General features: G+C 47.1%; 1 protein-coding gene across 1 annotated transcript; it reads right to left on the reverse strand.

Moving 5' to 3' along the window:
* Position 1: 1 nt before the first annotated feature.
* LOC149324509 (uncharacterized) lies at positions 2-27,880 on the reverse strand. Its single transcript, XM_089565461.1, has 2 exons — positions 26,399-27,880; positions 2-1,549 (listed from the first exon to the last, which is right to left on the reverse strand). Exons 1-2 carry the CDS (start codon positions 27,688-27,690, stop codon positions 1,390-1,392), a joined length of 1,452 nt encoding a protein of 483 aa, XP_089421587.1. The 5' UTR covers positions 27,691-27,880; the 3' UTR covers positions 2-1,389.
* Between the last annotated feature and the right edge of the window lie 68 nt (positions 27,881-27,948).

Consider the following 27,948-nt stretch of genomic DNA (forward strand, 5'->3'; position numbering starts at 1 on the left):
CGTGGGGATATCAATCACACTGCAACTTAAATACAATCAGAACATCGGGGTGTGCAAAAACAATATTAGCCATAAGCTACGCCACGCAAGCTTTGAAGCAGAGTCAAAACACAAGCGGATCAGCAGCGTCATCGGGATTGTTGTCGTCATCCACCTGAAAAATTGGCTCACACACAGCACTTCCTGACGTAGACGCCTCTCCCAGTCCGCTGTAGTCGGGATCCCCACAGGGGGACGTTTGCAGCATGCAGACGTTGGCGAGTGGCGACCCACGGGTTCCCGAGCATCCGCAGGGACATCCCCGCAGGGGGATGATGGTGAGCAATGCATGACCACGGACCCCAGCATCCGCGCCTGGCCTTGGGGGGCATCGCCGTGTCCGGGGAAAAGGGGATCCGGGTGGTTGAGCCGATGCCGAGCGTTTGGACCCTTAAGGCCCCTCGGCGGAGGCAACACACCACTTTGGCCCCAGCTTCCCGTAGACGGCACCTCCGGCCTGACGCGACCGGGGGAAATCGGCAGTCGCCTTTTCCTGTCTTCCCCTTCATCTTTCACTTTCCTTTTTTCTTTCCCGACCGGGGGAAATCGGCAGTCGCCTTTTCCTGTTTTCCCTTTCATCTTTCACTTTCCTATTTTCTTTCTCGAAACTTTCTCGTCCTCTCCTCTCTTATTGGCCTTTTCCTTCTTCCAGGCGGCGAAGCTTAACCTTGTGTGACCAACTACTTTGAGTTTCGTCATATTTGGTTATAGCTACGGTGTACAGCTGGCGTGGGCAGGACTTGCTTCTAAGTTCCTGTCGCGTCCCCTTGTTGGGCTCCGTGGTGGGTGGCTGGCACCATGACCGAAAAACTAAATTTTCATGGCTCTTGCCCTTTCCAAACCAGATCGCTCTCTGGAAAGAGGGCTGAACGAGGCTCCAGACTGTTTTGTAGAAAGAAACAGACATCCACAAAGTTTCATGTAACAATATCCCCATTTCTTGTAACCAAATGCTTAACAGATATCTTAGGGCTTGGCTACAAGATATCAAAACTGGCCAGCGGTGACCTACTCCTTGAACTGCGCGAGAGCATGCTGTGCTCAAAACTCTCAAACATTGCTTCTAGAGGGGACACCTCTGTCTCCGGGACTCCCCACCGATTTCTCAACACATTCAGAGGCGTTGTCTGAGAAGGTGACTTTATCCATCTAACAGAAGCTGAAATGCTTCGAGGACTATCCGACCAAAATGTAATTGACGTCCGCAAGATCAAAATCTGCAAGGATAACAAGGAAATAGATACCAAACACATGGTCCTCACATTTAACAACAGCAGCTTAACCGAAACGATGGAAGTTGGATATTGAAAGTCAACGTCAGGCACTACATATCAAATCCCCGCCGATGTTTCAATTGTCAGAAGTTTGGCCATGGGTCACAGAGTTGCCGCGGCAGCAAAACCTGCGCGAAATGCGCTTCAAAGGACCACCAGTCTGAGGAATGTGACGCAGCACTACGCTGTGCAAATTGCGAAGGAGACCACGCTGCGTACTCCAGGGCTTGTCCGTCCTAGAAAAAGGAGAAAAATTATTACCATGAAGACTAAAAAAACATTTCATTTAAAGAAGCGAGGAGGCGTTTTGCGCTTAACAATTCATCCTCCATCACAGCAAAACCCAACTTCGCTGATGTGGTGCACAGGGGCGTAGCACCACACAGCACTCCGGCACCTGCCGAGACCAATTCCACCGCGCCTGTGGCAGGGCCATCCACGCCCCAGGCAGGGACAGCGAAGGCTGCTCTGCCAACTCCAAGGGAGGGAGTGCCGGCCCAGGGTCGGCATCCCGCAGGACTTCCCCCCGTCGGGGGAGGCCTGACAGCCACAAACCCGCGGCTTCTCCGCGGTCGTCCAGCATCTCTTGCGATGTGATGAACGTAACCCCCAGCCCGCCTGCTTTACAGCGGCGAAACAGCTCTCTTGAGCGGAAAAAAGACAGGGCCGTCATAACGGCCCCAGAACATAAGTAAATCCCGTGTCGTTCCTACCCCAAAACATAAACATGGAATTTTTAGTTCAGTGGAACTGTAGAGGAATATTTAGAAATTATGATGACATAATAAATATTTTAGGGTCAATATCGCCTGTACCCTTATGTCTTCAGGAAACCAACCTAGGTCCACAATCCTGAAACATTATAAAACTTTTAGACGCGATCGTGAGCAGGCAAATAGACTCTATGGAGGCGTCGCGACTGTCGTGCACAGCGGCGTCCTTGCTCGAGAAATCACACGCAAAACAAAACTTGAAGCCGCTGCGGCCAGTGTCGTCAGCCATAAAACAATTTCTTCTGTTGTGTATATATTCCTCCACATTTTACATTAACATTTAACGATCTAGAAGAACTCATAAATGAACTTCCAGAACCATATCTAGTACTTGGGGAATTTAACGCTCACTCCCCTTTTTGGGGAAGCGAGCGCTGTGACTCTAGAGGTCAAATACTCGAAGATTTTATCCTCACAAATAGTGTATGCCTTTTCAATACACAAAAAAGCCACATACCGTTCCCCTACCTCAGGGAAAATGACCTGTTTCAATTCCTCTTTCAATTCCTGACCTGTTTCAACCTGTTTCAATGACCTGGTTTAGTTCACCTTCTGTTTCTAACGATTTTAAATGGGACGTCATTAACAGCCCATATGGCAGCGATCACCTCCCTATAATAATCACTTTATCATCCCCTCCGGAAATAATCCCCACAAGTCCGCGGCGCTGGAAGCTTCACCTCGCCGACTGGTCACTTTTTAGAGCAAAGGCAACTTTAGAAAATATAGTTTTAGGAAATCTCTCCATCGACCAGATAAATGAAAAGTTCACTAATTTTATCATAACTGCCGCATTCACAGCTATTCCTCAGTCGTCAGGAGTGGTGCGACAAAACCATAAAGTATGGTGGACAAAAGACTGTAAGGAAGCAAAAAAACAAAAAATAGAGCTTGGGGCAAATTCCGCAAGTATCCGACACATAAAAATGTCTTATATTTTAAAAAGGCAGAAGCTAAAGCTCGGTACGTCCGTCGCAGGGCCGAGAAAGCATCATGACAGAATTATGTTTCATCTATCAACAGTCAAATCACATCCAAAAAAATGTGGGAGCAGGTTCGAAAATTAAACGGCAACTTTTCACCATTCACAATTCCTTTTTTAACAACACCTGGCACACAAACAAGCATAGAGGAACGGGCAGACATATTGGGGGAACATTTCGCTGCAGTTTCAAGTTCATCATACTGTACGCAGTCCATTTTAAAATACAAAAACACAGCTGAAAAACAGATGCCCCCAACAAGTGGAGGTGCAAATGAAAAATACAATAGTCTAATTACCCTCCAAGATATCAATAGAGCACTATCTTCCGGCAAAAAAAACTGCTCCAGGACCCGAAGAAATACATTATGAAATGCTTGTCCATCTTTCCGAGCCTGCCGTAGAAGCACTTTTAAGATTCTTTAACACAGTTTGGGTATCTGCGAAAATACCTGAAGCCTGCAAGAAAGCTATTATTGTACCGTTTCTTAAACCTAGTAAACCCCCAACCTCTCCTAGCATTTATAGACCCATAGCCTTAACCAGTTGCGTCGCCAAACCACTTATCTGAACGCATTCAAGCTAATCTTTCTGATCGTCCTGCTTTAAAAGTGTTCAGATACGTTGATGATTTCCTTATTATTTTTAGCAAATGTCATGGAAGAAAATGCGACGTTGTCAAGGAAGTGTTGAGCACTTTTTCAGAGCACAGTGCCGGGTTAAATTTCACTTGGGAATCACCTACAGATGGCCGTATTCAGTTCTTAGATATTTAATTACATTTCACCAACCTTAATATCTGCTGGATGTACCATCCACGAACCAAAAAACGTCTGTTACGCTTTGACAGCGCGCACTCTAAAGTTGTTAAGCGGGGTATCGAGTCTTCATGTCTGCACGGAGCAGCTACAAAATCCTGCACGCACCGTATGGCCGCTAGCATCCATGAGCAATCCAGGCGCCTGCAGGAGGCTGGATTCCCCGTAGACCTTATACTGGCAGTGTGTGAAAGCCTTTTGCAAAAGCTGAAAGCCCCCAAGCTTTCCTGAGTGAGCAGGGGAGTGAAGAGATGAAAGGCAAGACTCCTGTCCAGGTAATACCATATTATCATAGGTTTTCACATAATTTCAAGAAGTTGGCAGCGCGTTATAATGTACGGGTAGTTTTCTCTGCCCCATGTAAGCTTTCCAAGGTCTGCACTAAGAAAATGGTAAAACGAGATGACTGCACGACGAAACATCAAACGAAGTTTACGAAATGTAAGGCGAACGTTGTGTACAGAATTCCTATCAGTTGCGGGCGTCATTACATTGGGCAGACAGGAAGATGCTTCAATGAGAGGGCCAGAGAACATAGATTATGCGTACGCAACAAATCAGGAAGTAACCTGGTCGACCATTGCAAAGCATGTGACACAGAGCAAGAGAGCGGATGCTATCCAAAAATAGATAAAACAGAATTCTTGACGTCAGCTCAAGGAAAAACAGAGCGTGAAGTCATGGAGTCGTATTTTATAAAAAAAGCTGGGAAAAAGTGCATCAGCGCACCTTCTATTCAATTACTGGACAGTGAAGTTGAATTCCTTGATGGCTATCTGTAGGTGTGAACCATGTCTCAAGATTGCTTATCGTAAGCGCGCTTTCTTGTTGTTGTGAACTGGAACGGTCCTGCTTTTCCTTTGCGTTTTCCCGCTGCTTTTATTCCTTGGCATTTTATTGACTTTTACTTCTTTTGTTATTTACATTTCTCATATTTGCATCCCCCCCCCTCGTTGTTTTAGCGTGCAGCCCTCTACACTTGAGCTTTATACTTCTCGTTTTATCCTTTTCTGTTTCGGTCTTTCTATATTTTTTCATATACATATACGTCATAGTTTCCTAGCTTTTAAATTTTTTTCATTTTTTTGTTTTATGTCTAGTATCACAGCCCTTATCTGTTTTCGGCCTAATTTTCTGCTATCTTTTACTTCCATTGCCATGCCCGTAAATGTAGTTTCCCCATTGTCATTCTGTCTTTCTGCACCACGTGGTTGTCCTAGTGTGGAGCCTTGCACACTCCCTTCATCTTTTAGTCGATCTATATTTATCTCCCCTTTCTGCCGCGTTATTTGTTTGGCTCTTAACCTTGACAAGCTTGAAAAGCGCTTTTTGCAGTAAGTTTCAGTACACGATGTCTCTTTTCTTTCAGTGTTCCCCGGGCACCGTGCTTTCATTTTCTTAATTTATCGTAATTTTTTGCTATTTTCCACACGCTGTAATCTTGATTGTGCTCTCTTTGCGCATGCTCATCGCTTGGTGGTGGTGATCGGCTCCTACATATTAGACGTGGTGGCATTTCGAAAATAAAGTTGCAAGTTAGCGCCTGTCCTGTCCACTTCTGTGTCGTCTGTGTCCTTTTTGCGGTATGTTTTCGAAGAACTGTTACCAACTAGCCCAAACCAAGCTACTGTTACACCTCTAATTGGTGATATCATACACAACATAACAAGCGCCACAATACAGGGACAAGACATAAAATTTTTCTGGGTTCCCAGCCACGTTGGAATCACTAGCAATGAGAAAGCGTATGAATGTGCTGGAAAAGCTCGGAACAAAGAAATAAAGAAAGTGAACATTCCCTACAAAGATGTTATGAAGTTGTTACAGTGTAGGCTAAGAAATAAATGGCATTCGCAATGGAATATTGAAAGGAATAATAAGATACATTTAGTAAACCCCATCATAGACGAATGGAAATCGTGCTCACACGAAAAACGATTCATCGAAGTTATTTTATGCCATTTCCGTATTGTACACGCGCATCTCGCACACAACTTCCTACTTACAAAAGAAGACAAGCCTGTTTGTGAAAAGTTCGGAGACGAACTAACACTAAACCACATATTGTTCTCATGTACGAAACTTGAATCACTAAAGGAAAAAACATTTTGACTACATTTCACAAAGAACGCATTCCTTTTCATCCAGCATTGATTTTAGGTCAAGATGCACTTGTCAGTATACGATGTGTTTTCAGCTTTTTAAGGGAACCTAGTATTCTTCAGAGGCTCTAATTTACTCACCCTGTGCTTTACTACCTAGTTATACACCTCAGCCGCTTTCTGAATCATAAGAAGCAGGCTGAGGTCTTTATCTGAGTTGCTGGGAGCCTCGAAATCCTTGCCGAGCCAACGATGTCCGCGGAGGTTACCCAATCTTTAAATGTTTTTGCTATCCGACATTTCTAAAATGCTTCTCTTTCATCAACTAGGTAGTAAAAATAACTTTTAAGCCCTTTACACAACCGTTTTTATCCACTTTGTTTTCAAACTCTGCTCAAACCAATTTTTCCATACCTTGAGCGGGGCGCATCATAGCCTTAGTCGGTTATGCGCCATTAAACACAACACAACACCACAACAACCTAATGAGTCGGGTAACCCTTTTTGGCAGCTCATAATCAAAACAGCATTTGTTTTTCCTCTTCAGTCCCGCTCTGATCACCATAATGGCGTTCACTGTAGCTGGCGCGAGCCTGTTTCGTAGTTTTGTTTTCGGCAGGTCCAGTTGACTAAACGATCTTTCAACTTCCGCGTTGGAGTAGGGGAGGAAGCATTGATATAGCGAAGTCCGCTAGTTGACTGAATGGGTTTTCGCCAGAATAGTCCCTATAATTTTTTCCTTCGCACCAGAAGTTCTCAGTCGAGGATGTATTCGTCCACGGGACAGTTGTGATGCTCTTCCATTGGCTTTCTGTCGCATCTATTTTCGCTGCTGGTACACCTACCGCTTCCATCAGTGGTACAAGTGATGGTTTAAGTACACTGCAAGGCTTTTTCAACCGACAACTGTCCTACGTTTTGCAACGTTTCAATTGTCTTAGGAAGCCTCTGGCGCATCTGTTCGATGAGAGAAACCAGGAAATTTATCCATCGCCTTCTCAATATGTCCTCGTCTTCCGGATTAAAGCGAGCTATCTTGAATTCCTGCATGTGTTTTTCAAACAGGTAGCCTATAAGCATGGCTTCGGATCAAGATGATCTTTTACGTTGGTCGTGATTGCGTCGACATTTACAGTCGGAAACACCACTTTTTTGATGAGGGCGGACAACAGTCATGCGAGTTCGTCCAGGAGCTTTGTCTGGTCCGCATTCTTAGCTTCAAAGGACTTGTTAACTCTTTGTACTTCCTGAAGTATTGGCTTCAAGAAGAGCAAATAAGCTTTGTTGGCGTCGTCACAGTACATGGAGTGCAGCACTTCTGCACTGTAGCACTTCTCTGTCGTCCTAACAGTACGGAAGTGCGCCTTCAGCTCATCCCATTGGTCCAAAACTCGCTCCACCGCTGTCGCGATCGAAAGGCACCGGATCGAAGAAGCTTGCAGGATCTTTAAAGGCACTTCCCCGCTATTTAGGTGGCCGAAAAGTTCTTTGTAAGCTTGCTGCCGGGACGAAGACCTAGCAAACCAATTGTAAGTCTCATTAACGAGGTAATCTAAGCTTCTTGGTAGTCCTTCTGCCTCGGTGGCTGATGTCTCCAGTTGGAGCGAATGGCTGACGCACCGAATCAAAACTAGATGGGGCACATCGGCCTTTAGCTGCTGATAAACGCCGTTGTTCACACCTGTCATGACACTTGTGTTGACTGTTCCAACTCCAACCAAATTTTCCAGTTTGAGATTGTGGTCCTTCAGTGCAAATTTTATGCCCTCAACAATGCCGCGTGCATCGCATCTTTTTAGGACGCAAAGGGATAGAAAAGTTGCCACTAGTGATGACGTTGCTTCACTGTGATAAATTATGCAAATTTACAAATACTTTTTTACCGAAATGTCGGTTGACTCATCAACAATGATGCTGTACTTGCTGTTTCCAATGTCACATGAAAGGTCTTCTTTAAAGTGCGGGTGGATAATATTTTTAAGCACTGCAGTGCATTTAGTCCTCTTCATTCGGTAGCCTTGGGCAGCCGCACTATCTGGGAACGTCTTCTTGATGAATTCTGCGAGATGGTCAGCCGTAATAATGCTGCAATGTTCAGCTATGAACAGCGCCGCCTTACCTTCTGCTGTGCTCGCTGCATCGCTTTGAGTTGTTTTCGAGAAAGTAATCTGCTTTTGCGATAGGCCAAATATCCTAGCAGCATTCTGGTGCTTTTTGGTATCGTTGTGCGCCTTCAAATCGGTGTACTTGCACCCGAGTTGGCAACGGCAGAACTTACATTCGGCAGCCTTCTGTCCATCGGTTATCTTGCAGCGAAGCCAACTGCGTAGGTCGGGGTCTTTAAGCCATTCGTCTCTAAACTTTTGAGCGTACTTCACGTTCGGCGTTTTCGGCATGATATCCCTCCCACACACGCGTGCGCACCGGGCAACGAGACTGGAATTTCTGGCCAAGCAACAGAGACAACGCAAGTGCTGTTTATTCTGCATCGAACACATAGCAGCCAGAAGAAAGAGAAGGAGCAAACAGAGTGAGAGCCCTGAAAGTGCAGAGTGTTTGAGAATCATTACGCCAGGACAAGACGCGCTTATACCATGCGGTGAAGCAGGGTACGTGTCAACCGAGGTACCAACCAGCGCCGGGGAGAGAGAGCAAACCTTTATTTTATAGAGTGACATATTTCGGGGAGCGCGGCTGGGTCCGTAGTCCAGAACTCTACTGTATCCGGCAGCCTTCTCTAAAGCTGCGATCTATCGCCGCACGCCTCACAGGGTCTACGCATGGAGCAATGCATGGGATCATTTGACAGCCTAGAGCAGCCACGTGCAGACAGGCGCGCACAAGGGGCATCAGCGGCGAAGATACCCGTGGGCACTACCTCAAAGCGTGTCAAGTGGCTACTCACGCCAACGAAACTGAGTCGCCCGAGGCATCGCAGACGACCAGATGGCTGCCGCTGTTTGAAATCACTCCTACAATTCCTCGCACATAACCTGCAGGCATCTTTTAGACCTAGATTTATGACAGAAGTTTATATTTTGTTCAGATCCACTAAAAATACACTGAAAAAACCTGTAATTCGCCAAAACAATGAGACCCACCAAATAAAGATTCATAATCCGCTGAAAAATACGCTAGCCGCTAAATGCACATTTTTCCGCGTGTTGCTGGCAGTGTTGATGGCATAATACACCGCAATGTTGTTTACGCCTATAACTTATTAAAGGTTTTTCATTGAATACAGACTGGGCGTGTTCAGATAAGAACGGTAATCGAGGTCCCATGACCATTTATTTGTTTTCAATGAAATTTTTATATATGATGGGCAAATGTGTCCACACAAAGGAATGAACCTTAGTTTTGCAAGAAGTTTCGTAGTTTTCTCGGAAAAAAATCGCACGTCACAAGAGGTGGAGAATGTCGTTTTTGGCACTTCGCAAAGTTGCAAGTTCGAAGCCTCATTCCATGCACAAAAAATTTTTTCCGCGCATCAATATTTTTTCAGAACCTCTTTACAACTTGTACAATGCGACAAAGTAAAAATTGTTTGCTTGCTTTTTCAACCTTCAGAGTAAAAAAATTGCAAACTTCGCTTCTGGAGCTATGCGATGCAAAAAAGGCACTTTTCAGGGCAGCCTTAGGGCAAGATGCCTAAAGATCTTCCCACTGAATATTTTTCTCAGTATTTTTCAGCTGTTCTTACTCACCTCAGGCAAGTTCTGTTGCTCTAGACTTGGCAGATAGTTTTCAGTACGGTCTCAAAATTGGCCGAAGTTCAAAAACGCCAAAAAAGTGACAACTTTGACTTGGGTTTAAAAACAAACATCATCATCGAATTTTCTTAAAATTTGCCTGAATAATCCTCAATACATGGTAATTTTAAGGCACTAGAAAAGTATTGCATTATATTGTTTTAAAATACAAAAATAAACACAAAACTGAGTTCATGTTTTTGTTATATAGAATTGCTTATTACTGCCTCTTAGAAATAGTAGCTGCCAGAAATTTGATTTAGCACTCATTGAACGTGGTTACATTTTATTTACCCCAATATCCGAACCATTCTCAATGCTTACAGAGCTTCTATTCGCTTGTTAGCGGCGCTCTTAATGCGTGAAAATAAGAATAATAAATAAACCAGCATTCTAAATTAACAGACATCTTGCTTCTGAACTTTGCGATCAGTCAAAAATAATTGTTGTCGCCAAGTCATTTGGGCTATTCTACAGCACAGTGCCAAAGTCGGTCCCAGACTATTTTGGCGAAGACTGGATCAGACGCTAACCGGTTGCACAGAACAATTCATAACATGCCAGGTACCTTAAGAGCGGCTCAAAAAAAAGTGGGCTCCTCGGCAACGGCGAAATCGAAAGTTGCAGACGGCCACTTTTTAATGGGGCAACTGCAGAGCACTCACCACGGTGCTAATTAATTAAACCCGACGAATGAATGTCATCTTCCGCACAAACCTCTCGCCTGCATCTAAAAAGTATGGTCACAGTGCTGCAGAATCGGGAAGAAAACCGCCACTGCTGACCAAAAGCCGGTGCGAGCTCATTGACAACGAATTTCGGACAGCTCACATTAACGCGGTATGCATCAAATGAACAGATGCATGCAGTTCATTTCAGAACACGGAATAATATTAAAGCGATTGTGAACAACACGAGTTTTCTCATTCAGGTCACGCGAAATTCAACTTGCGATGAAAAAAAAATCTGCGAAAAAATAAGTTTTACCATGCGGGATTTGAACCCACGCACTCCAATTGCCTGTCGGCTCTACGGAGCGACGCGTTAGACCACACGGCCACAGAACAGCGCGGAGTAATACACCTCTCTTTATTTTTTTTTTTGCGGACTACTTCCGTAGCCTTCACAGCGTTGCACATGTGCCTCGTCGCCATTGGCAAGTCAGCTGATGACGGGACCGTAGCGTTGGTAGCGTTCCCTCGCGGTACAAAGCAAAATTTAATAATGCATGAATCACTCTAAAGAGCTTTAAATCCAAATCTTGCACACTATAAAATGCTTATAAAGATGTACTAAGTGCATTATAAATTTCAACAAACCTTGTTTGTCTAATTGCAAACGCAATGCACTTGATGGAGCGACACACAAATGAAAAGTGCACCGGCGGTTGGCTCACGTGACCCGTTCTTTGTAGACCGCCCAAGGAGCCCATGAGGTGGCGCCGATGTGATGATAAAGCACGGAATATATCCAGATAACCCAATGAAGTTGGAGGCGTGACGGGGGTAGGATTTTGTCTTGCTACCATTAGTTCACTCATCCGAAGGCGTCGCCAGAGCTCGGGAAGATTCCGAGTTTCAGCGAACTCGGGCCTTCCAGCATAGCACCCCTGGTCCTAGTACCCATGCGGCAGCAGAAACTGATTGCTATTTTTGATACCCTTCATGATCTCAAAGAACAGACTTCTAGTATTGAAATTGGCCAGGCGCGCATCCTTGATTCAGTTCAAGCTTTGTCACGCAATCAGAACAAATTAAAACTGAAATTACTGAGATTTCTGGCAGACTAGACTCTGTAGAAAATAGGCATGAGGTGTTAGAGTCGTGTCTGAAGAACATTGCCTCTGAGAAAAAGATCACTGAAAGTACAATGAAGGAGGCTGAGACGCTTAAGGCACGACTCAATGATCTAGAGGATAGACCCCGCAGGGATAATCTATTATTTTACAATATATCAGATATACCAAATGAGACATGGGCGCAGACCGAAGAAATGGTAAAAAACGTAATAGAGAATGAAATGTCAATAAATATACAGGACGCAGACTTTGAGCGTGCTCACAGGAGAGGTGCAAGCGTTTCAGAAAAGCCGAGGCCTATAATGGTCAAGCTTGCCCGTTATAAAACAAAAAAAAGTTTTCAATGGTTGGGGAAAATTGAATGAATACTGAAGATATCTCTCCATCTACCATGTATGCGCGTAAAAAGCTTATCGGGTTTTGTAAAGAATCAGCTCCCGAAGGAAAGTTTAGCCTCCGGTATAATCAACTTATTTTGAACAGTAAGTTCTATGTGTACTGCTCAACCACTGGCAGTGTCCGGGAGATAAATAGAACACGTATTCTCACCGACAGTTCCCAATTTAGTCCTTGTGCATAGCTGACCGATCGTGCGCATGAACGCACACGATAGCCCAAATATATCTCGATTCTTTTTACTAACGTAGGTAGTGTCATGCGTAACAGCGTTTATTTGTCTTGTGTATCCAACACTACATCATCTGACATAGTCGTGCTAACGGAAACTTGGGTGCACAGTTCTCTACGCGACAACGAGCTCTTTTCATCGCAGAGAAACATGAAATTTCGCTGTGACCGCGCTTCAGGCCGTGGTGGCTGCGTATTAATAGCAGTGTCTGAATGCATACTCTTTTCATGTGAATGTTGCCACCTCTTCAGAATTTGTTTGCGTGCAGATAACAATCAACCACCAAAAGTTTATAGCCTGCGCTTGCTACCGCGCAACCTCTACACAGATCAGATTCTGCCATGATCTTGACTTTTTTAAATGGTATTTTTGCCAGGTTTCCTAACCTACCAGTTTTTCTGTTGGGGGATTTCAGTTTCCCTGTTCCAGTATTGAAAGCATTGGGTCACCCGAGTCATCGAGTTTTGCAATGGTTTGCTCGAATTTCATGGTGAAAGTAATTACAGAATCAACAAGAGTGACATGTTGTAGCTCCAACATATTGTATCTATTACTAACCACTGCTCCCGATCTTGTTTCTAGTATAAGGTATATGCCTCGATGTCACAAAATTCGGCGCATTTTAGAAACAAAGAAAAACCGCCGCGCGCACGGCGTCTCGCCGTCGCGAGCCCAACGGGAGAGAGGGAAATGCCCGCCGAGCGCGTGCCTCTCTCTGCACCGCCACGGCGTGCGCCGAAGGAATGAGTCATCCACGCCGAATTCTCTGGAACAGACGAGTTGCTTCTGCAGCTGACGGGGGGAAAGGGCGTAGCCTTGCGTGCACTAAGAAACGTCCCCCTCCTCTGCACTCGGATGTCGGCTACGCTCCACGACGGCGCCACGCTAGAACACGCTGGAACCTTCGCGAAACGACTCCTGACTTTAACCAATGAGGACGCGCGGCAGGCGAGAGAAAGGAAGGGAGACAGCACGGGAGATGCTAAGCGTATGTGCGCGCCTACTTTGGCGCGTAGAACAAACAGACGTGAGAGCGAGCCTATAAAAGAAGGACGCTTACAGCTATCAGTCAGTCCGGACCGCCGTTTAAGCTTCGTCGAAGCGCGCCCGTTCGACTCCCGGGAAAACACCACTCGGCCAGCATCGGACCAACGAGGCAACGGTCGCCAGTCTGCGGGACGGCATCGTCATGAAACTCTGGTCGTCGGACTGCCGCAGTGCCCGGTGAACAAATTGTGTTTTGCTTGTTTACCTCTCTCTCTTGTGTTAGGGCACTTTAGGTGCAATATTGCCTTTGTATTGTATTCTCTCTCGAGTTTAACTTTGCACGAGTTGCATTGTTTTATTAATCACTTTGTATGTGTTTGTACTAGTGATTGTGAAATCCTCTGTATCGTCTCTTTGCTATATAAACCTTGTTTTGTTTTGTGAACCTTTGGCTCCAACCCATTCTCTGGCTTGCGACCGGCGAAAGCTGGGCACCAAACGCCCAAAAACCTCTTGTCACTTGGTGGCTGGTCTCCGCTGAGTTTGCCACGCTGAGCCGAGGGCATCTCCTTCGAGTCCGAGACCGCTACCCCCACACGCTCTAAGGGTGTCTGGGAGCTTCCCACGTAAAAGTGCGCGAAGTCTGGGTGACAATATATTCTGGCGTCCGCGACAGGACGTTTGGTGTTGCAAGCACAGAGAACGGAGAAAGAGTCGGAAGGAGTTTACGAGCCGTAAACGAGTGTAGCAGCAGAGCGATATTGTGAGGTGCCGCGCCGAAGCGGTTAGTGATGTTCACCGTGCAGAGGCATTCATTGCCTTGAATGTAGAGTTCGGTCTCCAAATATGAGCTTTAAGGAGCTAAAGAAGCTAGTAGAGGCCGGTCTCCAGATGGGGATGACCGGAGCCGAACTGCGTAAATGGGTGGACCAGGAAAGAGAGAAGGCCGAGAAAGAAAGAGAGAGGGCTCGGGAAGAAGCCGAGAAAGAAAGAGAGAGAGCTCGAGAAGAGAGATAAAGAGAATGGCAGAAGAGACAAGAAGAGGCGGAGAAGCTCTCTTTGGAGCGAGAGAGAGAATGGCAGAGAAAAGCAGAAGAAAGGGAGAAAGAAAGACAGCGTGCTAGAGAAGCCGCTGAGAAAGAGGCAAAAAAAACGAGAAGAAGAACAGAGAGAAAGGAAAAGGCGAGAAGAAGCAGCCGAAAGAGCTTTTGAAATAGAGATGGCAATCATTCAGAGGAAGATTGCTGAAATTCGGCGTTTGAGGAACGTCAGGGAGCCAGCGGAGCTTACCCCCGGAGAGGCCGGGTGGAAGAGAGAGGAAGTTAATTCCTTGACAACCACGGAAGAGGTTGTAACTGGCTCCACTAGTGAGAATGAGGTTGTGGAACAGCCTGTTCCTGCAGCTGAAATCACAGAGAGGGAAGAACCGACCGGAGTGTCGCTTCCTCAGGAAGTTGAAAGCGTAGCTACTGCTGAGGTAGTACGCACTGAAGTAAAGGACAACCTGACGCTTCAGTCAGAGAGCACCATAAAGAAGTCGCCTGATGACGGCGACGAAGCAGTTCGGACCTCCATCGAGAATTCCGAGTGCAACGTGTCTGAGTCTTGCAGCGCCGACCACGAGAAAGAGGGGTTAAGGGGCACTGAGTGTGAAAGCTCAGACGTTGTAATAGCTCAGGAGAGCGCACTCAGCGAATACACGGAAACCGTTCCGAGTGAACCCTTGAGCAGCGAGGAGGGCCTTCCCGATGAGGAAGGCGAGGAAATTTGTGCTTGCGAGGAAGGCCAGCAAATTTTTGCCTCTGACGAAGGAGGATGTGCAGTGGAAGGAAAAGAACAGACTGGGGAAAGGTCTGTTTACGACTGCACGGAAAGTGACCAACTGAAGCAAGGAACTGGGAAGGAGAATTCAGAAGTGAGGAGAATGATTCTCCAATGACTCCTGAGCCGAGTTCTGAGCATTACGCTCGAAGAGTAGTAAGGAATAAGAAAAGGAATGAGGACTTGGAAGAAGAAAGTGCAGTCCTCGAAGAACAAAAGAGAGCTGAACCAGTGGCTTCATCGCGACAGAACAACTCGGATGACGCAATCGTCAGTGAACCGGGCTCAGCCCAAAGCAGAGTTCGGAAGAAAGTAAAAAGAAAGAGAAATCAGTCGGACACCACCAAAGCAGGTGAAGCCGAAAAGCAGAAGCCCTGGAGAAAATTCAGGAAGAGAATGGACACAGACAGAACCAAGCTGAAGACAGCCGAGCCGAATGCAAGCGAGCTGCACGAGCACCGCAGCAAGGTCAGAAAGAAGCTCAGAGGAACGAGCCCAGCCTACAGCAAGGACCCAGTGTGGAGGCGCAAACGCAAACAGAAAAGCGCGCGCCGAGAAGGAGAACACGAGAAGTGTAGCCGTCGTGAGCGAACTGGCGTTAAATTTGTTCGCAACAGACGCGCTAACCACAGGAAAGAAAGAAGGACTCGAAGTCTGGGCACGAAACCAGACAGGAGTACGAGTAGGAAGCGGAGCCAAAACCGCGTTAGGAAGAGAAGCCTCAACACAAGGCGAAAGAGGAGCAGAGCTTGCGACAGAAAGAAAAGCCGCAGTCGCTTGCGAAAGAGAATTAAAAGCGCGACTGAAAGCTCCAGAGAAACAGTCCTGTTCCGAGCCCACGGTGTAGGCCGAATCTGGAAGTATAGGCGAAAGTATGCCTCATACATGAGTGCTTCTTGTTTGCAATGTTGTGTTAATGCACTGCCCAAACGCAGCGTGTTTTTATGTGCATTGTGAACATTGCATAGAGTTACGTATGTGAAAACATTATGGTATGGATGTGTGTACTTTGGCATTCGCCATTGACATTGTGAGCGCATGCATGTGCGCGCGAATTGTACCGTCGAAATGAGGCGTGTTTTGAAGTGCAACCTGTCTACTGTACTGTGTTATGTATGTGAAAGCATCAAGGTATTGATGTATGTATTTTGGCATTTGCCACAGACATTGTGAGCGCATGCATGTGCGCGCGAATTTTGTGTTTTGTGAATATCGTTACACAATATTCCTAAAGGAAGGGGCAGTGTCACAAAATTCGGCGCATTTTAGAAACAAAGAAAAACCGCCGCGCGCACGGCGTCTCGCCGGCGCGAGCCCAACGGGAGAGAGGGAAAGCCCCGCCGAGCGCGTGCCTCTCTCTGCACCGCCACGGCGTGCGCCGAAGGAATGAGTCATCCACGCCGAATTCTCTGGAACAGACGAGTTGCTTCTACAGCTGACGGGGGGAAAGGGCGTAGCCTTGCGTGCACTAAGACACGTCCCCCTCTGCAATCGGACGTCGGCTACGCCGCCACGACGGCGCCACGCTAGAACACGCTGGAACCTTCGCGAAACGACTCCTGACTTTAACCAATGAGGACGCGCGGCAGGCGAGAGAAAGGAAGGGAGACAGCACGGGAGATGCTAAGCGTATGTGCGCGCCTACTTTGGCGCGTAGAACAAACAGACGTGAGAGCGAGCCTATAAAAGAAGGACGCTGACAGCTATCAGTCAGTCCGGACCGCCGTTTAAGCTTCGTCGAAGCGCACCCGTTCGACTCCCGGGAAAACACCACTCGGCCAGCATCGGACCAACGAGGCAACGGTCGCCAGTCTGCGGGACGGCATCGTCATGGAACTCTGGTCGTCGGACTGCCGCAGTGCCCGGTGAACAAATTGTGTTTTGCTTGTTTACCTCTCTCTCTTGTGTTAGGGCACTTTAGGTGCAATATTGCCTTTGTATTGTATTCTCTCTCGAGTTTAACTTTGCACGAGTTGCATTGTTTTATTAATCACTTTGTATGTGTTTGCACTAGTGATTGTGAAATCCTCTGTATCGTCTCTTTGCTATATAAACCTTGTTTTGTTTTGTGAACCTTTGGCTCCAACCCATTCTCTGGCTTGCGACCGGCGAAAGCTGGGCACCAAACGCCCAAAAACCTCTTGTCACTTGGTGGCTGGTCTCCGCTGAGTTTGCCACGCTGAGCCGAGGGCATCTCCTCCGAGTCCGAGACCGCTACCCCCACACGCTCTAAGGGTGTCTGGGAGCTTCCCACGTAAAAGTGCGCGAAGTCTGGGTGACACTCGAATAAGTGTCCATATGTTGCTGCATATTGCATTAAGCCTCCTAGCAGCTACATCACGAAACAAAAAAGACAATCTACCGCTATTCAAGGCTAATTTTCCGGCAATTAACCATGGTCTCCAAGTTTTTCTTATCCCAGACAATCATTATTTGCGCTGGCTTGTGAATCTGCGTGACCCCTGCGGTCGGTTGGCCCGCTGGGCATTATCCATGCATGAGTTCAACTTCAAAGTGTCTTACAAAAGTGGCCGCTAACACGCCGACGCAGTGTGCATCTCGCGACTACTACTTCCGATGATGAAAACTTTGACGACTATCTCGCTGCCGTTTCCCAAGAGTTTCCAGATCTGGGCACTTTTTATACCGAACAACGCAAGGATCAGCACTTGGTGCCGCTATTTGCCGAAGCCCGTGAGCCGACATCCCGACACCCGGCCCCCGACTATCTCAACATGGTGCAAAACTTGGAATAAGGCTTTGAATGCTGGAAAGTGCAAACTTATAAGCATTTCTCGTGTTAATAGTGATCTTCCCGTATACACTCTTAATGGTGTGCTACTTGATTCAGTTATAAAATATAAGTACCTCGGAATTCATATTACATCTAACCTTAGCTGGCATGCGCACATTGAGCACATCACTAACAAAGCTAATCGCATGCTCGGATATCTGAGACATACCTTTCACGCAGCCCCAACTAACATCAAACTTCTACTCTATGCCACACTCGTACGTTCACAACAAGAATATTCGTCATCATTCTGGGACCCTGGTGTTAGGAGTTTGATCGACCAACTGGAGATCGTACAACACAAATCAGCGCGCTTTATTCTCTCCGACTTCCGGAGTACGTCAAGCGTAACGGCTATGAAGACTACATTGGGCCTAACTTCACATGCATCACGACGAAAAATTGCACGCCTGTGCCTTTTTCACAAAATATTTCATCATGAGTCCATTCGCTGCGAGTTACTTTTCCCCCTTCATATATTTCACGCCGCACAGATCACATATATAGGGTAGACATTTCTACATGCAAAACTAAAACATTTTCGGATTCTTTTATTCCTCGCACGTCATATGACTGGAACCACCCTCATTCTTCAGTTGCCACAATTCCTGACCCTGTATTGTTTCGGACTGCTGTTGCCGCTTCTATCGAATGATAACATGTGTTTATCACTTATTCTGACTTATTTATGTTTTGACAATTTGTTGTTCTCTGCTGTTGTTTTTATTTTCAGTGTTATTATGCATTACCCACTCCCCTCTGTAATGCTTTGCCCTGAGGATAAAATAAATAAATAAAATCCGCAAGCCCTTTCTGCATTCGGGACGTTTCACTCTATAAAACGAATTACTCGTCTGGAGGTGCGCACTTCCTCCTCGTCGTTCCGGCTCCTCTGTATTCCTCTGTTCTACACGCAGTGCACGATGACGTCATGGCTGGGCACATGGAGTTTGTCAGGACACTTAACCGCACCAAATAACGTTTTTACTGACCAAAAATGCGTCGCACGGTTCAGCGCTACGTGGCCACCTGCGTGCAGTGTCAGCGGTTCAAGCCGCCCACAACTTCGCCGGGACGCCTGCATCCTGTGCGACCTTCAAGCACACCATATCATCATCATCATCATCATCATTTTTTGACACTTAAAGACCCCTAAGTAGTGGGGCATTACATAAGGGCGGGGGTGGGGGGGGGGGGGGGCGTCACATCACAATAATACAACAGGTCACAATCATTGCCATATACATATACTGGCAGCATATAAAGAGAAAAATGTGCATGAACCCATCACATCATCATCATCATCAGCCTGACTACACCGACTGCAGGGCAAAGGCCTCTCCCATATCTCTCCAATTAACCCTTTCCTTTGTCAGTTGCTGCCACTGTATCCCCGCAAACTTCTTAGTCTCATCCGCCCACCTAACTTTCTGCCGTCCTCTGCTACGTTTGCTTTCTCTTGGAATCCACTCCATTACCCTTAAGGACCAGCGGTTATCTTGCCTTCGCATTACATGCCCTGCCCAAGCCCATTTCTTCCTCTTGATTTCAACTAAGATGTCGTTAACCCGCGTTTGTTCCCTCACCCACTCCGCCCGCTTTGGATCTCTTAACGTTACACCTATCATTTTCCTTTCCATAGCTCGCTGCGTTGTTCTTAACTTAAGCTGAACCCTCTTTGTTAGCCTCCACGTTTCTGCCCCATAGGTGAGTACCGGTAGGATACAGCTGTTGTATCCTTTTCTCTTCAGGGATATTGGTAAGCTACCATTCATGATCTTAGAGAACCTTACATATGCGCTCCACCCCATTCTTATTCTTCTAGTTATTTCCCTCTCATGATCCGGATCTGCGGTCACTACCTGCCCTAAGTAGACATATTCTCTTACTACTTCCAGCACCTCGCTACCAATGGCGAACTGCTGTTCCCTTGCTAGGCTGTTGAACATTACTTTATTTTCTGCATGTTAATTCTTAGCCCCACCGTTCTGCTCTGCCTGTCTAACTGATTGATCATGCTTTGCAGTTCTTGTCCTGAGTGGCTTAGCAAGGCAATGTCATCAGCGAATCGCAAATTACTCAGCTATTCTCCATTAACTCTTATCCCCCAACTGTTCCCATTCGAGTCCCCGGTATACCTCGTGTAAGCAGGCAGTGAAGAGCATTGGCGAGATAATGTCTCCCTGCCTGACACCTTTCCGTTTTGGAATTTTATTGCTGACTTTATGGAGAACTATAGTAGCTGTGCAGTCGTTATAAATATCTTCCAATATTTTCACATAACACTCTTCTACACCCTTATTCCGCAATGCCTGCATGACAGCTGAGGTTTCCACTGAGCCAAATGCTTTCTCGTAATCAATGAAGGCTATATATAGGGGTTGGTTATATTCTGCGCATTTCTCTATCATCTGATTGATAGTGTGAATGTGATCTATTGTCGAGTATCCTTTACGAAAGCCTGTCTTATCATTTGGTTGACTAAATTCCAAGGTTGTCCTGACTCTATTAGCGATTACCTTAGTAAATACCTTGTAGGCAACGCACAATAAGCTGATTGGGCTGTAATTCTTCAAGTCCTTGACGTCTCCTTTCTTATGAATTAAGATAATGTTAGCGTTCTTCCAAGCTTCTGGTACTCTCGAGGTCACAAGGCATTGCGTATACAGGGTGGCTAGTTTTTGTACCCCAATCTCTCCTCCGTCCTTCAACAAATCTGCTGTTACCTGATCCTCACCAGCTGCTTGCCCTCTTTGCATTGCTCCTAAGGCTTTCTTTACTTCCTCCTTCGTTACTGGCAGGATGTCCCATTGCTGTGCTCGACTGCCTCCCTCAGTAACTTGATGATTAGATTCGCTACTGTATAGATTTTTGTAGAACTCTTCGGCTAATTCAACTATCTTATCCATATTGCTGATGACATTGCCCTGTTTGTCTTTTAGCGCATACATCTGGTTTTTACCTATGCCCAGTTTTCTCCTCACTGATTTTAGGCTACCTCTGTTCCTTAGAGCATGCTCGATCTTCTTCATGTTAAACTTTCTTATGTCGGCTACCTTGCGCTTATTTATTAACTTCGATAGCTCTGCTAGTTCTATCCTGTCTGTGGAGTTAGACGTCCTCATGCTTTGACGTTTCTTAATCAGACCTTTAGTCTCCTGAGATAGCTTGCTGGTATCCTGTCGAACAATCCTACCACCTACTTCTGCGGCGCACTCTGTAACGATAGCTGTAAGATTATCATTCATTGTTTCAACACTACGGTCGTCTTCTTCAGTTAAAGCGGAAAATCTGTTTTGCAGCGACATTATGAATTCCTCTACCTTCCCTCTTAATGCTAACTTGCTAATAGCCTTTCTCTTGACCAGTTTCCTCCGTTCCCTCTTCAAATCTAAGCTAACACGAGACCTTACCATTCTGTGGTCGCTACAACGGACCTTACCGAGGACCTCCACATCCTCTACGATGCCAGGGTGTGCACACAGTATGAAGTCTATTTCATTTTTAGTCTCACCATTGGGGCTCTTCCACGTCCACTTTCTGTTTGCTCGTTTGCGGAAGAAGGTATTCATAATCCGTAAATTATTTCTATCTGCGAACTCTACTAATAACTTGCGAGTATGTTTTTGCAGGCTAGTTGGGTTTTTTGCGCAAAAGACACGACACGTCTACCTCGTTTCTTTTGTGTCGTGTCTTTTGCGCAAAAAACCCAGAATCCTCTACTAATAACTCTCCCCTACTGTTCCTAGACACTATGCCGTAGTCGCCGACCGCCTTGTCTCCAGCCTGCTTTTTACCTACTTGAAGGAACCGAGTTGCGCTATAAAAACGACAGCCACGGGAAAAGCGAAGAGACAGACAGAGCGCAAACTATCAACTGAGTTTATTTGTGTGAAAGTGCCTTATATAGTCAGAATCACAGCAAGAGAACAAGGGGAATGAGAGAGGGGGTACAGCCAATCAACTCCTGGTCAACAACAGGTGCGCAGAAAATGGTTTTCCTTATTGTACAGTTTTACAGAAGTGTCGCTTACACATTTATCACCGTTTTCTTTTATGTGATAGGCCTCCAAAATCTCCCGCGCTGTTTTGTTTTTACTTGTTCCTAGTATTTTAATCTGCTTAAGCAGATTAATGTGTAAGATAAATGTGTAAGCGACACTTCTGTAAAACTGTACAATAAGGAAAACCATTTTCTGCGCACCTGTTGTTGACCAGGAGTTGATTGGCTGTACCCCCTCTCTCATTCCCCTTGTTCTTTTGCTGCGATTCTGACTATATAAGGCACTTTCACACAAATAAACTCAGTTGATAGTTTGCGCTCTGTCTGTCTCTTCGCTTTTCCTGTGGCTGTCGTTTTTATAGCGCAACTCGGTTCCTTCAAGCAATGCACCAACTCGCCCAACAAGAAGTTCTTCTAAACAGCCAGGCTTTCCACCACCCGTTCTCCAAGCAGCGGCGGAATCTCTGTTGTGGAAACTGCGGAACAAGGTGCGTGGCCAAGAGGAGGCGATCCCTCTGGACAAAAGGCCGCTTGAAGTTGTGCCCTATGTGCACAAGATGGCCCATAACCTCAAGAGGGTGGCAGGTAGGCAAGGCATTCAAATTGTTTTTTAAGGCGGAAGCCTTTAATGTCTCATCGTTGTAAGCAGCAGTTGTCGACAAAAAATGTCACGCTTTTCAAATGGTGGAAACGGTCGTGACGTCACAGTGCGCGAATTTCAAACAGGGCCAACTGCACTTTGGCTAGTAACCATACAACCAATTGAAGGGATCGTATAGTGATGCTCCAAGTAAGTGGGACTGAGCTTAGTTAATTGCTTAATTACCCAATTAGCCTAATTAGCTTTACTAGTCAGGCCATATAAATAAATAAAATCGATTAAGAAGTTGGTCGAGCTCAGGAATCGAACCCCGGTCTTCGGCGTGAGAGACGACCACGCTATCCACTCCGCCATGCCAGCTTTTTTTTTTTTCTTTATTGCCTGTCTTTGGCTCATGACATTGCACAACAAAAATACACATAACGCTATATACATACGACACTGTCGTGGTCAGCCAGCACGAGACTGGCTTCGTCAGCTTAAAATTCTCGCAACATACACAACGGCTCTAGTCTTGAGAGCCACTCGGGAGGCTCCGCAGCTACTTTTTGGATTGCAAGAAACCAGTCCATGCTTTCCCGAAAATAAATTCGGGCCGGTCGTGCGTCTTTGTCACAATGGTAGCCTGCCATTCTGGAGCGCCATATACAGTGGAGGCCCAAGAGCATTATGAGATCAAAAGGTGCCCCATCCTCATTATCAGTGCTTAAATAGCGAATTCCGTGCGCGTCAAGTGGTAGCTCTTTCTTTATGGTCCTTTGTAACACGTCCCAAAAATAAACCCCTTCCCAGCAGTGCAAAAAAACATGGTCTATTGTTTCAGGCTGTTTACAAATTAAGCAGTTCGATCCCCACGGTAAAAAGAAATCCTTTCCCTCTAGAAACTTTTTAACTGGTAACGTCCCGGTATGTAACTTAAAAAAGAAAGTCTTTACTCCTGGTGGCACCTGCATTTTCTTCACCCTTTTTAAAACATCCCCTCCCGGGCCTCCACTGTACAAGGCCCTGTACATGGGCTCTGGGAAAACAATATCACAAAGATCATTGTACAACTTTTTCCTTTTGCTTTTCCACAAATAATCGGTGGAAAAACGTGCCGAAAGAAACCGAACGCTTGCTACAATCTCTTTGTAGTAACCAAAAGTTCCACCAGAGAGCTCTTCTGTGGATACCACAAACTCCGGCAGCAATCGCCGCAGCTTCACTTGGCACACGGTGCGCAAGAACGGGTCTGTGACGTCGCGAAAAAACAAAAAACGGTTCACCAGCTGCCTTAAAAAGAGGTGCCCTAGCCCTAGCCCCCCATCTTTTACCCTCCGGAACAGGTTCGTTCTGCTACAACGTTCCCATTCGGACGCCCATATGAAAACTGCAAAAATCCTGTGTAGCTTCTGAACGTTCACACGCGAGCAATGCAAAACCTGCATCACATACCAGAGTTTGCTAATAAAAAAAAAGATTGCAGACTGTAGCTCTGGCGAAAATTGAAAGGCTGGTGCCTTTCCATTTCCCAGCTCGGTCACGTGCGTCTTTAGTTTGCTCTTTCCAATAGTCCTCGCTATCGCGATAAGCATCGAGCGGAACGCCCAAATACTTGCCCGGGGTCGTCGCCCACGGTACGTTGGCGAAATGGTCCGGGTGGGATGGCCACCATCCATGCCAGAGGCCAAGGCACTTGGACCAGTTAACCCCGCTACCTGTGACTTCGCTGAACGCGCGTACACACCCGACAGCTTCACTTATGCTCCCCTGATCAACCGTAAATACTGCAACGTCATCTGCATAGGCCAGCAGCTTAACTTCAGCTGCTTGTAACCTAAAGCCATTAATACTACTGTTTTCTATGATTTTCATGCACAGCGTTTCGATGTAAATACAAAACAAGAGAGGGCTGAGGGGGCAGCCCTGACGCACCGAACGCTGCACGCTAATGGGGGCCCCCAAACTCTTGTTAACAATCAGTCTCGTCGTGCAGTTTCGATACGCCAGGGCTACACCCTTACGGATAACTGAACCGACGTTCACATGGTCTAAAACGGTAAACAAAATTTCATGAGAAACACAATCAAATGCCTTTTCAAGGTCAATCTGAAGCATCGCTACTCACCCATTGATGTCGTCACAGCTTTCAAGCACACTGCGCGCTTTGTGAATGTTGGAAAAAATTGAGCGCCCTTTGATTCCACATGTCTGGTGGGGTCCAACAATATCCGATATCACTGTCTGCAGTCTACGCGCCAATACCTTCATAAAAATTTTGCAGTCCACATTAGTGAGTGCTATGGGTCGATACGCTGTAACCAATTGTAATTTCTCTATATCATCCGTTTTAGGTATGAGCACTGTATGGGAGATCCCAAAAGACGGAGGCAATACGTTTATTTTATAGGCTTCATTGAAAATTGTACACAGCACTGGGGCAATTTCGTGCTTAAATTCTTTATAAAATGCCGCACTGAATCCATCTGGTCCTGGTGATTTTCCTAGGTTTAACTGATCTATCGCGTGCTCTACCTCGCTGTGAGTTATTGTTAGTTCCATTTTCTTTTTGCTTTCTTCGTCAAGCCGTGGCATTGCACCAAGAAACTGATGCGTAAAGGCTACTGCGTCTACAGGAGTCGATGAAAAAAGCCTCTGGTAGTATTCATTAAAGGCTTCTTTGATGTGGTCAGTGTCTGCCGATAAGATGTGGTCAGTGTCTGCCCATTCTATTTTATCGATGTGATTTCTTTCAGCGCGCGCTTTTTCTAGACCAAGAGCACGTTTCGATGGCGCTTCGCCAGCAGCTGTGTCTTCCGCCCTTGCCCTCACTAGTGCTCCGCGATAACGCCGTTCTTCCATAAGCTCTATCTTTTGTTTTGTTTTCCTGACATCTTCTATCCATTTCCCAGGCTCTTTGCATTCCTGCTTCATCAGCGTTTGAAGCAGTGCCCTTAGCTCAGCTTCGTCTTGTTTTTCCTTATAACGGATACATGTCGCCCTTTCTATTGCTTTGATTTTTAAAGATTCTTTACTTAGCTCCCACTGTTGCCAAATCTTCAGGTTCTTGCGCGGGTTTATTTTACCTATTTCATCCTTTACTGCTCTGTAGTAGATTTCGTCTTGAAGAAGCGTGTTGTTTAGCTTCCACATTTCCCACGAAAATGCCTTGCTTCGGTTCACACTTCCCAGGCAGCACTCAACTAAACAGTGGTCTGAGAAGGAGACTCCCACAACTTCATAATGGTTGCAAACAGGGGCAAGGTCGACTGATGCGTAAATGCGGTCCAGCCGTGCATGGCTTGAGCCCTGGAAATGAGTGAACTGCACTGTCCGCGCACCCTCAATAAGTTCAGCCACATCCTCAAGGTTTCCGTTCTCGATCATTCGCATCAACACTTCAGTGCTCCTGTCTCGAAACCCCCGGATGCTTGACCTATCGCGCGCATTAAGAACACAATTGAAGTCGCCTAATACAATGAGCCGCCTCTCCGTACAAAGGCGCTCTTGGAGGCTTTGGAAAAAGGCAACCCTTTCCTCAACCACATTCGGCGCGTACACAGTAACAATGCGCCACTCATTGCCGTTCAGACAAAAATCAAGCACAATACACCGGCCATACACACACGAAAAATAAGCCTGCACCTCTAGCCCCGGCATCTTCTTTACAAAAAGCACGCATCCAGCCGATGTTCCCACTGCTTGACTGACGACAGCGTAAAATCTAGTCGTGAAACGTCGCACCATGCTGTCGGTTCCTTCGTTGCCGTCCACTTTCGTCTCCTGCACGGCCAATACATCTATTTCGCGCTCCGTAATAAGTCGGTACACCTGACCTTGTTTTTTCCTTGCCGCCAGGCCCCTCACATTCAATGTAGCGACTCTAAAGGCGGAGGCGGGAGCCATTTTTACGCAAGAGGAAGGAACCAACAGCATGGTGCTTACGTTCCACGTCTAGCGCGCCGCTAGACGCTACTGTGGCCGCCGGTATCATCCGGCGCAAGAACATCAGTCTGCTCGAGTAGGACCTTGCCTGCAGAGGAGTACCGTTTGTCAGCCGCATGGTTTGGGCGTGGCCGTAACGACGAACGCCGGGCTTGAGTCGTCTTTGCAGGGGGCTCCTCGACGCCGGGTGCTACCACTTTGTCCCCTTCAGGGCTGGCCTGGTCATGGGAACGCTTCGCCGGGGTGTTAAGGGGGGGCGTGACGCTTGTTGTGCGGGCGCCGGTATTCTCGTGGTGGTCCTCGTTCAGGTCCTTTCCCTCGACGACTACGGGCTCTGATGGGCACGCTCCGTTCTCTGGCGTCTCGTTAGAGACGCCGAGGGAGCCTCCCGTCGGCTGTTGGCTCTCTGGTTCGTCGGCCGCTTTGGTGTCGTCACTGGGAGTCCCTGACGTCGCAAGTGTGGAAGCCGACTTGCCCGCCTCGTCCGTACCAGTGGCTGCTTCCTCCGCCTCGGCGATGTCCATGAGTTCCGCAGTGTCGTTCGCCTTTCCGACCCCGGTAGCTGACGCGTAGGTACGGACGCAGTCCGCGTCCACGTGTCCGTAGCGCCTGCACAGGGAACACCTGGGCACCTTGCAGTCGCGGCGAACGTGACCCGTGCCGTGGCAACGCAGGCACTGCATCGGTCGCCCAGGGACAACAACGAGGGCCAGCTCACCGGCTACTCGGACCTGGTGTGGCAAATCATCCACCTTAATCCCCGGCTTCAACTTCAGTAGCACGGTCCTGGTGGTCGAGCCTTTCTCCTTCAAGCCTTGGACACGCCAACGCTCCCGCGTCACCTCCGTCACGTTGCCGAACGCCGCGAAAGCAGTCCGGATGTCTTCGTCCGCCACACCATGCAGCATCCAATGCAGGCGCAGCTTTACCTGCTGATCTTCAGGGTCGAAAATAATGCACCGGCGCCCTTTCACTTGTAGCTCTTTGCAGGCAGCAAGTTTCTTCGCAGCTTCTGAGGTGCTCATCGTCACCGCCCACACGTGGTTAATCTGATACGCCCCCAACGCCACGACGTCGGGGAGCGCACCAGCGTTGGCCAGGGCGTCCCGAAAATCTTCCACCCTGTAGGGCCTCGCTCTCACGTCTCCGTGAAGAAACACCGTGTTAAGAACAACACGTCCTTGAGGCAAGGTAGGCAAAACAATTTCATATTCCTGATCTGCGTCGGCAGCTAACCTGTTTCCGCGGCCAGCAAGTGCCGCTATCGCCGCTCCGCCGGAGCTCATGATCCTGCGTCCGTCACGCTCGGTGGCCGGAAGCTCGCCATGCCAGCTCGATGGTTCGGAATGAACAAAGGCGCGTCTAGTGAATACGGTGTCTTCACTCACTCTCATCCTCCTCCATTCCCTTCCAGCGAGGTTTAGGTGTCCACCGACAAATGAGAGACAGATACATTTCCTTTCCTCAAAAACCAATTTACCGACGAGCGAGGCGTAGAACCGAATGGGCGATGGCGTTCTATGGACTCCTTGGCAGCGTTGCAAGACGCTGTCGCGTTCCACTCTTAGGGGCGAAGCTTAACATCTTAACCACACATCAGTGACCACACTTTAGGTCAAATAAGTGCCCCCCTGAATTTTGACGGGTGTCCA

Source organism: Amblyomma mixtum, unplaced genomic scaffold (assembly GCF_055824585.1).
Source record: "Amblyomma mixtum isolate Tamu unplaced genomic scaffold, ASM5582458v1 scaffold_27, whole genome shotgun sequence".
NCBI classification, from domain to species: Eukaryota; Metazoa; Arthropoda; class Arachnida; order Ixodida; family Ixodidae; genus Amblyomma; species Amblyomma mixtum.